The 14,472-nt window shown below is 53.0% G+C and overlaps 1 protein-coding gene across 1 annotated transcript; it reads left to right on the top strand.

Annotated features, from left to right (window-relative positions):
- The first annotated feature begins 8,010 nt into the window (after positions 1 to 8,010).
- On the top strand, positions 8,011 to 14,380 carry LOC311157832 (nuclear pore glycoprotein p62-like). The gene is made up of 12 exons (XM_084212808.1): positions 8,011 to 8,352; positions 9,149 to 9,534; positions 10,064 to 10,174; positions 10,630 to 10,761; positions 10,926 to 11,030; positions 11,483 to 11,591; positions 11,744 to 11,888; positions 12,318 to 12,367; positions 12,480 to 12,614; positions 13,278 to 13,389; positions 13,788 to 13,854; positions 14,171 to 14,380. The coding sequence occupies exons 1-12, from the start codon at positions 8,057 to 8,059 to the stop codon at positions 14,260 to 14,262; spliced, it is 1,740 nt and encodes a 579-aa protein (XP_084068934.1). The 5' UTR covers positions 8,011 to 8,056; the 3' UTR covers positions 14,263 to 14,380.
- Positions 14,381 to 14,472: the final 92 nt, after the last annotated feature.

Below are 14,472 nucleotides of genomic sequence, written 5' to 3' on the forward strand. Positions count from 1 at the left end.
GCTAGCACACCATAAATTTCCACCTGCCTGAGCAGACCTGTCCCTGTAGCTGACACCCCAGGGCCTGCTCACAATCAAGGGTCTTGCAGTGGGTTATGGCCTCCTTCCCAAAGCTCAGGGAGCCCCATCTCCCTGCTGTGATGGGTGACCAGCGTGCCAAGGGCTGATTCCTGCCTTGGGATTCTGCAGCTGAAAACTCTTTTACCTCACAGGTCACAGGTGCAGCTAATCCATCCAACTTCAGTACTGAGTAAAATCCTCATGGGGAATAAAAGGGAATAAGCAGTGCCAAACACAGTGCAAAGGCAGCCCAGTCCTGTGTGAGGAGACAAGTTTCCCTCAGCTGTCCCTGAGTGCAGCTGCCCTTTCCCATGGCAGATCTTTGCAAAGCAGAGGGAGGCTGCCCAGGAAGTGCAGGACTAAAGCTCCCAGCTCAGTAATGGGACGAAGAGAGCCACAGTGCCTTCAGCAGAGTGATCTAAGGGGAAACACACCTCTGCTCTTCCCTGGCTCCTTGCGCTGCTGCCTGCTCCTGCACACCCCCATGCAATGCTGGGACCAAGGGCAGGACAGGCTGGGTTCCCCCAGGCCTTGCCAGGGCTGCTGGCTGCAGCCCCAGGACTTCATGGGGCACAGCATGGTGCTGGCAGAGTGGGCACTGGGAAGAGATGGCTTTACCAAACATCCTGATCTCAGAAGATGCCCTTCTGACCTCCTCACCTCCAATATGTGTTTATCTCCAGTACATAACTTAATCCCCCCAAACTACTCTGGCATCAACTCCTGGCACAAGCATTCTCAAGAGAGTTTTGAAAGATGCAAAAGAGAAGTGCCAAGTTTCAAACCCAGCTACTCTGGTACCAGCTTATCCAAGGAAAATTAATAGCTGCAGCTTGCCAAGCTACATCCATTTAGGAAACGCTCCATCACAGAACTACTTTGTGTGTTATTTCCTCACACTGGGGAAAACAAATCAGCTCAAGAAATGCCAAAGGAGCCATGTATTGCTGTAAGGAGTGTATATTTTTATCTTGCTGCTGATGTCAGACACAGAGAGGTGAGAATATGAAGCCTGCTAGCTGTTCGCAGGCTGCTGAACGCTTCCGTAGGCTCACGGATCTCTGTGATGGATGCTTGCATCAAAGCTGCCCTTTGCTCACCACCTCCTCATTCAGCACAGCCCATTCCTCTCACTAACTCCCGAGTCTCTGTTTCCTGTACATCACTGGGCTGGGCTGGGCTGGGCTGGGCTGGGCAGACTGAATTTCCTTCACAGCAGCTGCTGTGGGGCTGGGTTTGGTGTTGTGCTGGGAGCAGGGCTGATAACCCAGGGGTGTTGGAGCTCTCCCTGGGCAGGGATTGCACACAGCCAGGGTCTGTCCTGCTCCTCACCCTCACCACAGCCAGGACAGCTGATCCCAGCTGACCCCAGGGACATCCCAGACCTCATGGCATCACCCTCAGCACACAGAGCTGCGGGAGAAGGAGGAAGGGGAACATTCTGAGTTTGTCTTCCCAAGTCACTGATGGAGCCCTGCCTTCCTGGAGCACCTGCCCGCCATGGAGGCAGTGGATGAATTCCTTATTTTGCTTTGCTTGCACACACGACTTTTGCTTTAGTTATTAAACTGTCTTTATCTCAACCCACAGGTTTTCTCACTTTTACTTTCCCAATTCTCTCCCCCATCCCACCGGCAGGGAGGGAGTGTGTGGCTGCGTGGGGCTGAGTTGCCAGCTGGGGTTAAACCACGACAATCACTCAACCATGTTCTCCTTTCCCTGGGTGGCAGGAATAAACCAGGAGACAGGTTTTAGCCCAAGGGCTTGACACACGCCATGAAAAACTCTGGGGATGTCTGTGAATAATCTGCTGAAAAATAAGGTCAAGTATGTTAGGGATAAAGTTCAGATCACAGAACTACTTAAATGGGAGGGAATAAAAAAAGATGCAAAGAGGAGGAGCAGCAGCAGCTAAGATTACGCATATGTGCCGTGAAGAACATTGAGATCAAGTCTGAAGGAGGTGTGGACATTTCCTGCTTTAGAAGCAGCTTTGGAGAAGAAAATAAAGGTCTGTCTTTTCACCCACCCAGGGTAGATGCTTCAAAGCATGATTGGCTTTGGTGATAAAACTTCCCAGAATGGTCAGAAGCATGGATGCTCCCAAGATCACTGGCTATTTTGTACTTCAGAAAATATATTTCATGCAACCATAAAAACTGGTGCAAGCATCCCAAACACTGCTAAAGTAAAACTACAGCTCATTGCAATATCCTGGTACAGATTCAATCTCCTCAGCAGCTCTACTGAAAATGGAATATGATTGGAGTGTAGGCCTGTGGTTTGAGGACTGGCTGGAGAGATGATAGAAGCAAAACACCAAACAATGAATGAAGTTAAGAAATGCTACTTTCAAACCATGAGTGGAGGGAGACAAGGGGCATACCTTCAATCTCAAGTGTTCCCACCTGCAGCACTGACCTGGAAACACAGTAAACAACACAATCTGAGAAAGTCAAGAGAGGTCACAGAAACAGCTCTGAAATCTCAAAAGGTGAGCTGGAAATGAAACAGGATTCAACCAAGCAGGAGATCAGGAATGGTAGACACAGACACAGGTCCTACAGACTGCAAAAAACCCCACAGCTGTTTTGTCTACCTGCAATAGCAACAGAGAAAGTCCCTTCTGGTAAGTTGTAAGTGGTAAGTTATAAATGCAGCCCTTGCCAGGGGGAAATGATGTGGGACAACCCTCGCCATGCAGGATGGGGGATCTCTGTCCACATCACTGTGTTGCTCAACTCTGACTCTCAGGCAAGGCACACAGCACACGTGATATCACCTAAGCACTGGTTTCTGTCACATGGCCTCATGTCTGTCCAGGTAAAATGAAGAGTTTTAGTCAAAGGAGGGATGCTGGGCTGGCCACCCACACACCCTGTCCCCCACACCCACGGCCTGGGTGGGAGAATGCACTTCAGGAGGGACAGGGAATGTGTGACTGTAAGGGTGGGCTCTCCTCAGCTCCTTGGAGCCAGACATTTTAAGATATAAAGGAGGAAATCAGGTTTAAAGATGCTTCTGCACTGGAAACAAGCACAAGCTTGAATAATATTGAACTACTTGCACTTGCCCTTGTTTTCTTCCCACGAACCATATACTGCAGGCAGCACAGGGAGTTGCAGCATCTTTTGGGTGCAACCCCTCCCCTTTGTCCCATCTGGCTACTCCCAAACCCCTCATCATCCTCAAACTCCCCATCATCCCCGACATTTCCAAGTTTAAAGTACAGCCATGTGTCACTGCGATATTTTCTGAAAAATCCCTTCACCAGGATTTCTTCTCCTGGCAAGATGAGAAGCCTCAGCTTCTCCATGTTTGCCCCTCTGGAATGTGATTTGGAGAATTGTTTACCCAGCATGTGAATTGTTTTTAATTAATGGCCAATCACAGCCAGCTGAGTCTGTCACGAGTTTTTATTATTCATTCTTGTCTAACCTTCTGATGTCTCCTTTCTCTTTCTTTAGTATAGTTTTAGTATATAATTATGGTATGGTATGGTATAATGTTATGTTATATTATATTATATTATATTATATTATATTATATTATATTATATTATATTATATTATATTATATTATATTATATTATATTATATTATATTATATTATATTATATTATATTATATTATATTATATTATATTATATTATATTATATTATATTATATTATATTATATTATATATATCATATATCATACGTCATACATATCATATATCATATATCATATAATATATCAGCCTTCTGAGAACTTGGAGGCAATTCTCATCTCTCACCTCATCCTGGGGACCCTCACAACACCACAACAATTGTGACCACAGCCATGCTGCTGGCTGAAGAAGAGTCTAAGAAGACAAGCCTAAACAAGGGAAGCTGCCAGGCAGGACAGCATCAGCTGGAGATGGAAGGAGCAGGGCTCAGGCAGGCTCCCCCAAAGCCTTGCAGCAGATCTGAGGCAAGCCCGGCACCAGCAGCCACCGGCTGTTCCCATGGCTACCCGGGAAGAGAAATTGAGTTCAAGGAACCTGGTGTCGCTACATTATTTAACAAACAGACAGTCACGCTCAGGAAAACACAGGCGGGGACCCAGTTTAGCAGCTGCGTGGGCTGGTCAGACGGATGGATGCCCTCATGGCAGGGAAGGGCCCAAATCCAGCTCAGCCCGAGCCAGGCAGGGTGCTAGCCACAAGGAGAGTCCAGCGTGGCCACAGCAGAGACGCAGCTGTTTGTCCAGAAACACAGCCAGGCCGGGCACCTGACAGAGCCCTGGGTGCCCGAGCCATTCATGAAAGAATCCAAAGCCTGACTTGAGGAAAGGAAGGGCCTGAGGCACCTGCCAGTCTGTGCTCTGGCCCAGCAGAGCTGCTCAAAGGCAGCACGGGGCAACGAGGAAAGGGATGTGGGCACAAAGGAAAGCACAGGAGGAAAAAAGAGTGTGGAGGAGTGGAGTATTGCAATGCTGAGATGCCCCCGACAAGGGGAGAGAATGATGCATCTGACCCCATCTTATCAGAAGGCTAATTAATTACTTTATTATACTATATTATTCTATATATCTAAACTGAACCTGCCAAGGACTCAACCCTGCACACACTGCCCAGAATCTCGTGACTGTCCCCCAACAGTCCCAACACACACACACACACCTGGCCCTGACAGGCCAAGGAAAGAAAACACCATCACTCTGGGTAAACAATCTCCATGTTGCATTCTACTTTGGCACAAGGCACAGCAAATGATAAGAATTGTGTTTCCTTTCTCTGAGGTTCAGAGAATCCCAGAAATATTCTTGGGAAGAATTGTGCCTTGCTTTTCTCTGTGGAGAGAAATGTGGGGCTACAGAGGAGTTACAGGGGTGCTGGGAGAGATGAGCAGGCTTTGAGGGCAAAGGCATGGATGGAGCTTATGTTGGAAAAGTGGCTCAGCATGGCAGCAGGGAGGAGAAACAAGAGGGGCCTGGGGGGGGAACTGAGGCAGGGAAAACAGGAGCAACAGGAGGGGTTTGGCCCCATGAGTGCCCCGAGCCAGCGAGGCAGGAGCAGGATGAGCAGGACTGTTCTCACCACACCATGTTCTCAGTGCTGGCGTAACCCAGCCTTTCCCCTTCCCCAAAACCCGGCAAGGAGGAGCAGAAGGTGACCCAGATCGCTCTGTGATTCACCAGCCCGGGGTTCTGAGAGATGCCAGGGTCCCCCGGGCCATCCTGAGGACCCTTCAGGGCAGGCAGGGGACACGTGCGGGACACAGGCAGGCCAGCAGTGCCACCGTGTGGGAACAGGTCACCTCCTTCTGCAGGGCACGGGCAGCGTGAGAGAGAGCAGCTGGAAACACAAACACGCATACATCTATAAATAAACTCAGCTCTCACCCTCCCCCTGTCCCGAAACTTTAAAAGAATGAGAGACTTATCCAGAGACATTTTCTCAGCCAGAAACCTGCTCCTTGCTGGAAGCCAAAAGACTGTGTTGTCTCTCAAATGATTTTCAATAATGCCCAGAAAAATAACTATTTTACCAGGCACTGAAGTGAGACTGACAGGACTGTAAATACCAGGGTCTTCCTTCTTGCTCATCTTGACAACTAGGACTTTGACCACCTTCCAGTGTGCAGGGACCTCTCCAGGCTCCCAAGACTTGAAAAATAATGGAGAGAGATCCTGTGATGACAGCCCAGGCATTTTCAGTACCCTGGGATGAACCCCACAGATTTGTGTGCATCCAGCTGGAGCAGCAAGCATCAAACAGCCTCAGTTTTGGCTGTGAGTTTATCCTGCCCCCAGTCACAGCTCCAGGGGTCCCAGGGCCCATCTGATGTTAATGACAGAGGGGAAGAAGGCATTAAACACCTCTGCTTTGTCCATGTCCCTGTTTGTGAGGTGTCTGACCTCGTCAAGTGCAGACCAGTGTGATCTCTGAGCCTCCTTTTGCTGTTAACATGTTTTAACAAGTCCTTGAACACTAACCAAGCTCTGGCCACATGAACTGTTGAACAGCATCTCCCTCATTTTCCTGTGTAACCTGTCCTTGCTTCCAATGTCCACACACTGGCCCTCCTGTTCCCCCCAGAAATGAGTCCCTGTGACAATAACCTGTCGTTTTTTTTCTCCACAGGAGTGATTCTGATATGGAATGCAGGTCAGCTTGACCTTGTTGATGCCTCCAGCCTCAGTGGAGCATAGTCCTCAGCACTGGTTCCTCTTGCAGAGCCTGGTATCTCTGAGCCAAGGGCACCTGAGAAGGTGGGGTAATCCCAGAGGAGCACACAGAGAAATGCAGTTTAACCCCTGTGTGCAGCACTGAGCACTGGCCACCGCTGATTCCGAGGGAAGGCACCAGCACAGTCAGGAGTCACAAGGAAACAGCGGTAGGAGAAGTTCTCTCTAGACACCACTGTCCATTTGTGTTGGTTTCCTGAAGCACAAGGTAAAAAATACGGCATGTAGGGGTTTAGAGCAGAAATGTAACTATCATTTTTCTGGCAGCCACAAGTACTGCACAGATGCTTTCACTGAACTTTCCAACACATTCTCAGGTCTCCATCCTCAGACAGTGCTGCTAACTTTGACATTGCTTCCTTCTCTATTGAAAAGGGCCTTTATTATCTGGTTTCTAAGTGAAAAAAATTTACTTCTTGGCCTCCAGAGCCAGCTGATTTCCTTTCTACTTAATGATAAAGGCTATCTTATCTGGCTTTATGGAATGCTGAACTTCAACAGCTAACAGCCATTGAACCGTATGAACTGGTTGCACCCTGGAAATTGTTGATCAGAGGAAATAATTTTCCTTCGGTAACATCAGATAAGTGTCCAAACTCTAGCAGTTCTTTCCACTTAGCATTTGAGCTGAAATTTTTGGTAAGGAAGTAAAGTTTCTTGTTCTGCAACAGGCCAGGAGTTCTGAATAGGAAATTAATTTTTCTATTAGATGTTTTGCCATTGGAATGTAACTCAATCAGCACATTTAACTGAAACCCACCCAATTCTCTAGAAATTATCTCATTGAAATGGACAGATTCCTCTGGAATGAAAGGCTGTTATTCTAAACAGGAAAAAAGAGGTCAGGCAGTGATCAAAGAAACCAGGCAATGGAAAAAGTTCCCGATTTAATGTCGCCTGTTTGAATGAGACCTGTGTTGACAGGTACGTGTTCCTGTCCTGCACTGCCAGCCCGCTGCCCCCTGTCCCGGCCGGCTGTCCCCTGTCCCTCACTCCGCTCTCTCTCTCCCCTGTCCCGCTGTCCCCTGTCCCTCACTCCGCTCTGTCTCTCCCCTGTCCCCCACTCCGCTCTCTCACTCCCCTGTCCCTCACTCCGCTCTCTCTCTCCCTGTCCCGCTGTCCCCTGTCCCCCACTCCGCTCTCTCACTCCCCTGTCCCTCACTCCGCTCTCTCTCTCCCCTGTCCCGCTGTCCCCTGTCCCTCACTCCGGTCTCTCCCCTGTCCCTCACTCCGCTCTGTCTCTCCCCTGTCCCTCACTCCGGTCTCTCCCCTGTCCCTCACTCGGCTCTGTCTCTCCCCTGTCCCGCTGTCCCCTGTCCCTCACTCCGCTCTGTCTCTCCCCTGTCCCGCTGTCCCCTGTCCCTCACTCCGCTCTGTCTCTCCTCTGTCCCGCTGTCCCCTGTCCCTCACTCCGGTCTCTCCCCTGTCCCTCTGTACCCTGTCCCAGCCCGTTGTCCCCTGTCCCGCTGTCCCCTGTCCCTCACTCCGCTCTGTCTCTCCCCTGTCCCTCACTCCGCTCTGTCTCTCCCCGTCCCTCACTCCGCTCCCGCAGTCGCGTCCCCCGTCCCCATAGCAACGCCGACACGCCCCGCCCCTCACGCCCTAACAGCCAATCGGAGCCCACAGCCCGCGAGCGGCGGCCGCTCTGGCCAATGGCCGCGGAGGGCGGAAAGGCGCGGGGGCGGGCCCGGGCGGGGCGCGGTGACGCCATCGCGGCGCGCGCGGGCGCGGCGCCGCCGGGCGCAGCCGGAGCTCGGCCCGCGCCGCCGCCGCCGCCGCGCCATGAGCCAGTTCAGCTTCGGGGCGGCCGCGCCCGGCGGCGCCTTCAGCCTGGGCGCGCCCCGAGCCGCCGCCGCCGCCACCACGGCCAGCAGCGGCTTCTCCTTCTCCGCGCCGGCGCCCGCCGCCGCCTCCACCGGCTTCAGCTTCGGCAGCGCGGCGCCGGCGGGGGGCGGCAGCCAGCCCGCCGGGCTCTTCTCCTTCAGCAGGCCGGGCCCGGCCGCGCAGCCCTCCGGCTTCAGCTTCGGCGCGGCCAGCGCGGCCCCCGCCGCCACGGCAGCCGCCGCCTTCCCGCTGGGGTGAGAGCCGGGGTCGGGCGGGGACGGACGGACAGATGGACGGACAGACGGACGGAGGGAGCGAGCGGGGTGCTGTGGGAGCTGGGCGAGGGCTGTGCGGGGAAAGCTGCTCGGAGCGAGCCTTGGCCCTTGTGCCGGCTCTTCCCAGCGCCCCGCAGTGCTCGGCGGGCCCCGGCCCGGCCGCTGCTCGCCCGGGGAGCCCCGCACGCTGGGGAAGGAGATGTTCCGCCGTTCCGGCTGGAACCGCGCTGGGGACGCGGGCACACGGAAATGCTGAAGCTCTGCTGCCGAATGTCAAACGTCTCGTTCTTTCTGACCCGGATCCGGGTGCTCCGAATGTTTTCGCGGCAGTTTGGGAGGGATTTGCCGTTCAGGAATGGCTGCGAGCTCTGGAGTGGTTCTGCAGAACCGCTGCTGGCAAAGCTTGGCAGATGGGAGCTGTGGGAAGGAGCTCAGATGGGGACGAGCAGAAAAAGCCAGCCTTGTGCAGAGGGAGTGGAAATGGTGAGCTGAGAGAAGGAGCAGCTTCAGTGTGCTGCCATAAGATGCCCTGTGGTACCTGGGTGGGTGCAGGTAATGAAGGGACAGGCAGCAGGAAGAGCCCTAAGGGGGATGGCAGGAGACAGCAGCTGGATGGAGTCTGTTGTCAGAAGTGGGACACAGCCTGGCCAGGTGTGCATCTTTTTGAGAGGAGGTTTCTGCTGTCAGCACATGGTGAGGGAGAAAGCCAGCTGTGGGCTTGGGTGGATGTGTGTCTCAAGCAGAATGGTTTCCTTTCTTTCCTTTTCTTCCCTAGGGCAAACACACCAAAAGTGACCTTTGGAGCCAGCACTGCCACCCCAGCTGCTGGAATCACGGGGGGCTTTTCTTTTGGTGCCCCTGCGGCAACCAGCACCCCCTCGAGTCAGGCAGCAGCCCCGTCTGGCTTTGCCTTTGGCTCTGCAGGCAGCAGCAGCAGCAGCACGGCTCCCTCTGGGACAACAGGAGGCTTCACCTTCTCCAGTGGCAGCACGAGCCAGGCGGGCACGGCCGGGTTCAGCATCGGCACCGCGGCCGCGCCGGCGACGTCGGCAGGGCTGAGCTTTGGCACGGCCCCTGCAGCTGCTGCCAGCACCAGCACGGCCACCCCGGCTGCTGCCACCCCAGCAGCAGTGCCCTTCAGCCTCGGGGGGCAGCCCACAGGTGGGTGAGCAGCCTGGGGGGCGTGGAGTGTCCAGCTGTGACACAGACACAGAGTCTGGGGTCCCTGGGATGGGGCTGTGTTCCAGGCACAGTTTGGGCTCACTGGGATGGGGCTGTGCTCCAGGCACACAGTTTGGGGTCACGGAGATGGGGCTGTGTTCCAGGCACACAGTTTGGGGTCACGGAGATGGGGCTGTGCTATAGGTTTGGTGTCACTCTGGGTGGGTTGAATCTTTCTGGAGTTGTGTGGTGGTCCTGTGTGTGTGTCCTGGCTGTCCCAGCTGTGCCCTGTGCTGTGACACAACCTTGGGGACAGCTGCAGGCTGGCAGCCTTTGGCATGGGGGTGTCTGAAGGTGCAGTGGGGTTGCAGATTCTGCAGCCTCTGGCTTGTGCTGGGAGAGAGTGCAGCGAGGGGCTGGAGCCAGAGGTGTTTCTGACAGGCCTGTCCAGGGGCTGCAGTGCTGGGCAGCAATTGCTCTTTGGCCTGCAGGAAGGAAATCCATGTTTTCCTTTTGCTCCTGGTTCCAGGTTTGACCTTTGGGGCTCAGCCTTCAACAGCAGCCCCCAGTACAACCACAGCAACACTGACCACAAGCACCAGCCAGGCACCCAGCCTGACCTTTGGAGCCAAGCTGGGAGGTAGGAAGCTGTTCTAGAAAACAATTCCTCAAGGCTTTGGGGAATCTGCTCTCCTCCTGCCTATAGCTGTCTGTTGGAAGTAGACAAATATACTGGGGTGTGGGAAGGGGCCACAAGTGTTTGTTGCTGTGGGTTTGCCCTGGCAGTGGGGATCTGTGGCAGCTCCTAGAGCCTTTGCACAGTGTGTCCTGATGTTCTGATTGTGTCCCACAGGCCACATTCTGGTCTGTGCTTGTTTGGGGAGCACAGGGGAAGGGAGACACAACCTTAAAGGGGTCAGACTGTGAAAGACAGAGAGTGGAGGGAGAACAAGAGGAAAAGGAGGTTAAAGTGCTGACATGCCCAAGAACCAGGTGTGCCTGGGCAGGTGGTGTCACCCTCCCAGCAGGGTTGTTGTGCAGGGGTGGGAGCTCAGTGTGCTCTGCTTGTACAGCTGGAGCTGTTTGTCCCTGCAGTCACATCCACAGCTGCCAGCACAGCCTCCACCACCAGCACCACCTCAGTGCTGGGCTCCACGGGGCCCTCCTTGTTTGCATCCGTGGCAACTTCTTCAGCCCCAGCCTCCTCCAGCAGCACGGGCCTCTCACGTGAGTCTCTGCAGGCAGCTTTGTCCCTGGGGCAGTAAAGGGGCAGCCAGGCTGCTGCTGCTCCCGGGTGCTGCAGGGCGAGGGGAGCAGGCTGGGCACAGCTTCTCCAAGGGCCCTGCATTCCTTGGCTCATGCAACCTGTTAATGGTGTCTTCTCTTCACAGTGGGTGCCACCTCCACTGGTTCCACTGGGACAGCCACTCTGGGGACACTTGGCTTTGGATTAAAGGTTCCTGGAACCACAGCAGCCACCACAAGCACTGCCACTGGTAGGAACAGGATGCTGAAAGTCACAGAAGAGAAGGGAGACTGAATTCAGTGCTCTGTCGAGGTGTAAGGGGCCATGTTAGAGTAGCAGCTCAGCAGCTGTGATTTGTAAAGCCCTCAAGTAACTGAAACCAGCACAGTCTGTCTTTCTCTGATCCTTTTCCATCCCTGTGAAAACACAGAAGTTCTCTCTCACCCACTGCAGAGGTGCAGGGCAGGAGCTGGGTGTGCTGGCAGTTCCTGGTTCTAGCAGTAAAACATGGAGATATTGACAAGGCTTGGGCTGGGGGTGCTTTCATTCCCTCCTTGACAGATGTAGGATTTGCTGTTGTTCCCTTCAGAGGGATCTGCTGCAGCTCCCAGGGCCATGGGCAGTGCACCCTGGAGCTGCTCTCTGTTTGACAGGTGCCAGCTGTGTCCCCTTCTGCTGCTTGACTGGAATCTCTTCCTGCAGGGACAACTGCTGCTTCTGGCTTTCCCTTGAACCTGAAGCCACTGACTACCACTGGTGCCATTGGAGCTGTGACCTCCACAGCTGCCACAACCACAACCAGCACAGCCAGGTGGGGGCTTGTTCCCATTGACCCTTTCCTGCCTGGGCAGGAGCAGCTGCAGGGCTCAGGCGGGCTCTGGAGGAGCAAGGGGGAATCACTGAGAGTTGTGGTGTTTGTCCCTCCTGACCTCCTGTGCTGTGCTGCCCCTCACTCCCTCTCAGTGCCCCCCCAGTGATGACTTATGCCCAGCTGGAGAGTTTGATCAACAAGTGGAGCCTGGAACTGGAAGACCAAGAGAAGCACTTCCTGCATCAGGCCACGCAAGTCAATGCCTGGGACCGCATGCTGATCGAGAACGGGGAGAAGGTGAGGAGGCCTCCAGAGAACCTCGTGCTGCTGGCTCTGCTCCTTCAAGGGCTCTGCTGCAGGTGCAGCAGGCATCTGAAACATGGTGCAAGAGCTGTGGGCTCCCCCTGGGTGCTTTTCACAGTCTCTGTGTGTGTCTGTTCTGGCCTTTAGCCTTGGAGCTGGAAATCTCTTCTGTGCCTTTGCTCTGTGATACCAGTTTCTCCTAGGGGGGATCATTCCAAGCTTATTCCATCATTGGCATGGAATAGGGAGGAGAAACAAGGGAGGATCATTTCTCCCTTATTCCCTCTTGGGTCTCTAGATCTTTGTGAGCATCTCTTGGTTCCAGTAGAACTGGCGTGGTGCTGCCTTCTGCCTCCCACCTCTCTTCTTTGGAGAGCTGACTTCTTGGTTTTCAAGGTGTAATGAAATGTCTTCTGTTTTCAGATTACTTCTTTACACAGAGAAGTAGAGAAGGTGAAGGTTGACCAGAAGAGGTAGGAGACCAGGAGCACTTGAAATGATTTTATTTCTTCTCTGCATTGTCCTGCCTGGCTGTGGGACAGCTCTGCAACATGAAAGGGAAGCAGTTGGCATTTCTCTTTGCAGGCTGGATCAGGAACTGGACTTCATTCTGTCCCAGCAGAAGGAGCTGGAGGACTTGCTGACCCCTCTGGAGGAGTCTGTGAAGGAGCAGAGTGGCACCATCTACCTGCAGCACGCGGATGAGGAACGGGAGAGGACGTGAGGCACAGAGCTGCTGGGATGGGGATGGGGATGGGCACTGCCCTGTGCTCACAGCAGCCAGCAGCACATGGAGCTGGGATGCTGACAGGGTTGAACAAGCAGTGGCTGCTGTCAGATATTTCATCCTGTTCCATGCAGGGCAACTTTAGATTTTACTCTTTAGGACAGTGAGTGGTAGCCCTTGAATCAGCATGAAAAGCTCTTTGGATGTTGGTGTAATCAGCTGTCTGGGAAGAGGTTACCAATTTTGGTGTAATCTCAGAAAGTTAATGATTCTTCAGTGCCAGCACTGGTGGGAGCAGAGAACTCTCTGTGCTACAAGTCCCCTTGAAAGGCTTTAGTGATGCATCATGGCAGGGTAATTAAAGGCAGTGTTTGTCTGGTTCCAGAGATGAAGAATCCTGAATCCAGGCTTGCTCCTTCCTTCAGTCCCCACAAAGCCTTGCAGCAAGTCCTCCACTCTCCTGCTTGTCTGTAGATCAAGAGAGGCAGGGGTTTGGAGTCCCTTCATGTGGGCTTGGAGCCTCTCTGGCTGTTCCCAGGCCTTGGCTGCAGATGTGGAAGCTCATTCAGATGGCCCACAGTTGCTGTGACTGGTCTTCAGCAGGTCTTCAGAGTTGTCTTTAACCATTCTGATCTTGTTTCCTGTGTGCTCTGCAGCTACAAACTGGCTGAAAACATCGATGCTCAGCTGAAGCGCATGGCACAAGATCTGAAGGACATCACTGAGCACCTGAACACATCAAGGGGCCCAGCAGACACAAGTGACCCTGTAAGTGCAAACTTCTATTTTTATGATTTATATTAAATTGATCTTGATGCTCTTTATGGCTGTACTCAGCAACTTTTTTTCAGTAAAAGTTTCACTTCAGTATTGCAGACTGAGTTTTTCCATGTTCCTTTTGTATTTTGCCACCTCAAGCCTAAGGTGAGCAATGTTCTGCTAGGTTCCTAGGTCTAAATTAAAATTAGCCAATGCCACAGACATATCCTCTAAACTGTGCAGTTTTCTTGCTGGTAAGGAGAAGCAAAGTAGCAGCATTGCTGCACACACCTCCCTGGCCAAGTGGCTGCTGCCTTAGGGAAACTGGGCAAGGGGAAACTTGCCTTTGACTCCTCTTGCTGTTTATGCAGTCTCACAGCTGACTTGCACCTTCTCTCTCTGCTCAGCTTCAGCAGATCTGTAAAATTTTGAATGCACACATGGATTCCCTGCAGTGGATTGACCAGAATTCAGGTGAGCTTTGTCCTGCAGCCTTTTGGGACTGTGAATGGGAAGCAGGAGCATGTGTGTGAATGTTTGTTCATCCCTGAATTCCTGAGGATGCATGAGGAGTGTTCCTCCTCACCTTCAGTGGCACTGTCCCTTCTGGGCTTGAATTCTCCTGCTGTGCCTGATTAGAGGCCTCTGCTGAGAAGTTACTCCTAAAAACTGCTGGTGTTTTACCAAAAAAGCCTTCCTAAAATGTTTTTTTTCCTCCTGTAAGCAAAACCGTGCCTGGTTGTGTTCTGGGGTGACTGTGACATTAATCCCTTGTTTCTTTCTGCCACAGCTGTGCTGCAGAGGAAGGTGGAAGAGGTGACCAAGGTTTGTGAGAGCCGCCGCAAGGAGCAGGAGCGCAGCTTTCGGATCACCTTTGATTGAAACGTTCCCAAGTTCAAAGGATGGACATAAACACCTCTGTTTTCTGTGCAGGTTTTGAGATCCAAAATGACAACCTGGCTTTTGTTTCCTTTCCTTGCAATAAAATGTGTTGTTTGTTCCCAAAGGTGATCTTTGTTGTGTTGGACAGGAGTAGCTGCCTGAAGTTTGTGGGGGAAGTGTGGTCTCTGTGCTTTAGCTGTGCCTGCAGAC

Source organism: Fringilla coelebs (assembly GCF_963513975.1).
Source record: "Fringilla coelebs genome assembly, chromosome: 11".
In the NCBI taxonomy this organism is placed as follows: domain Eukaryota; kingdom Metazoa; phylum Chordata; class Aves; order Passeriformes; family Fringillidae; genus Fringilla; species Fringilla coelebs.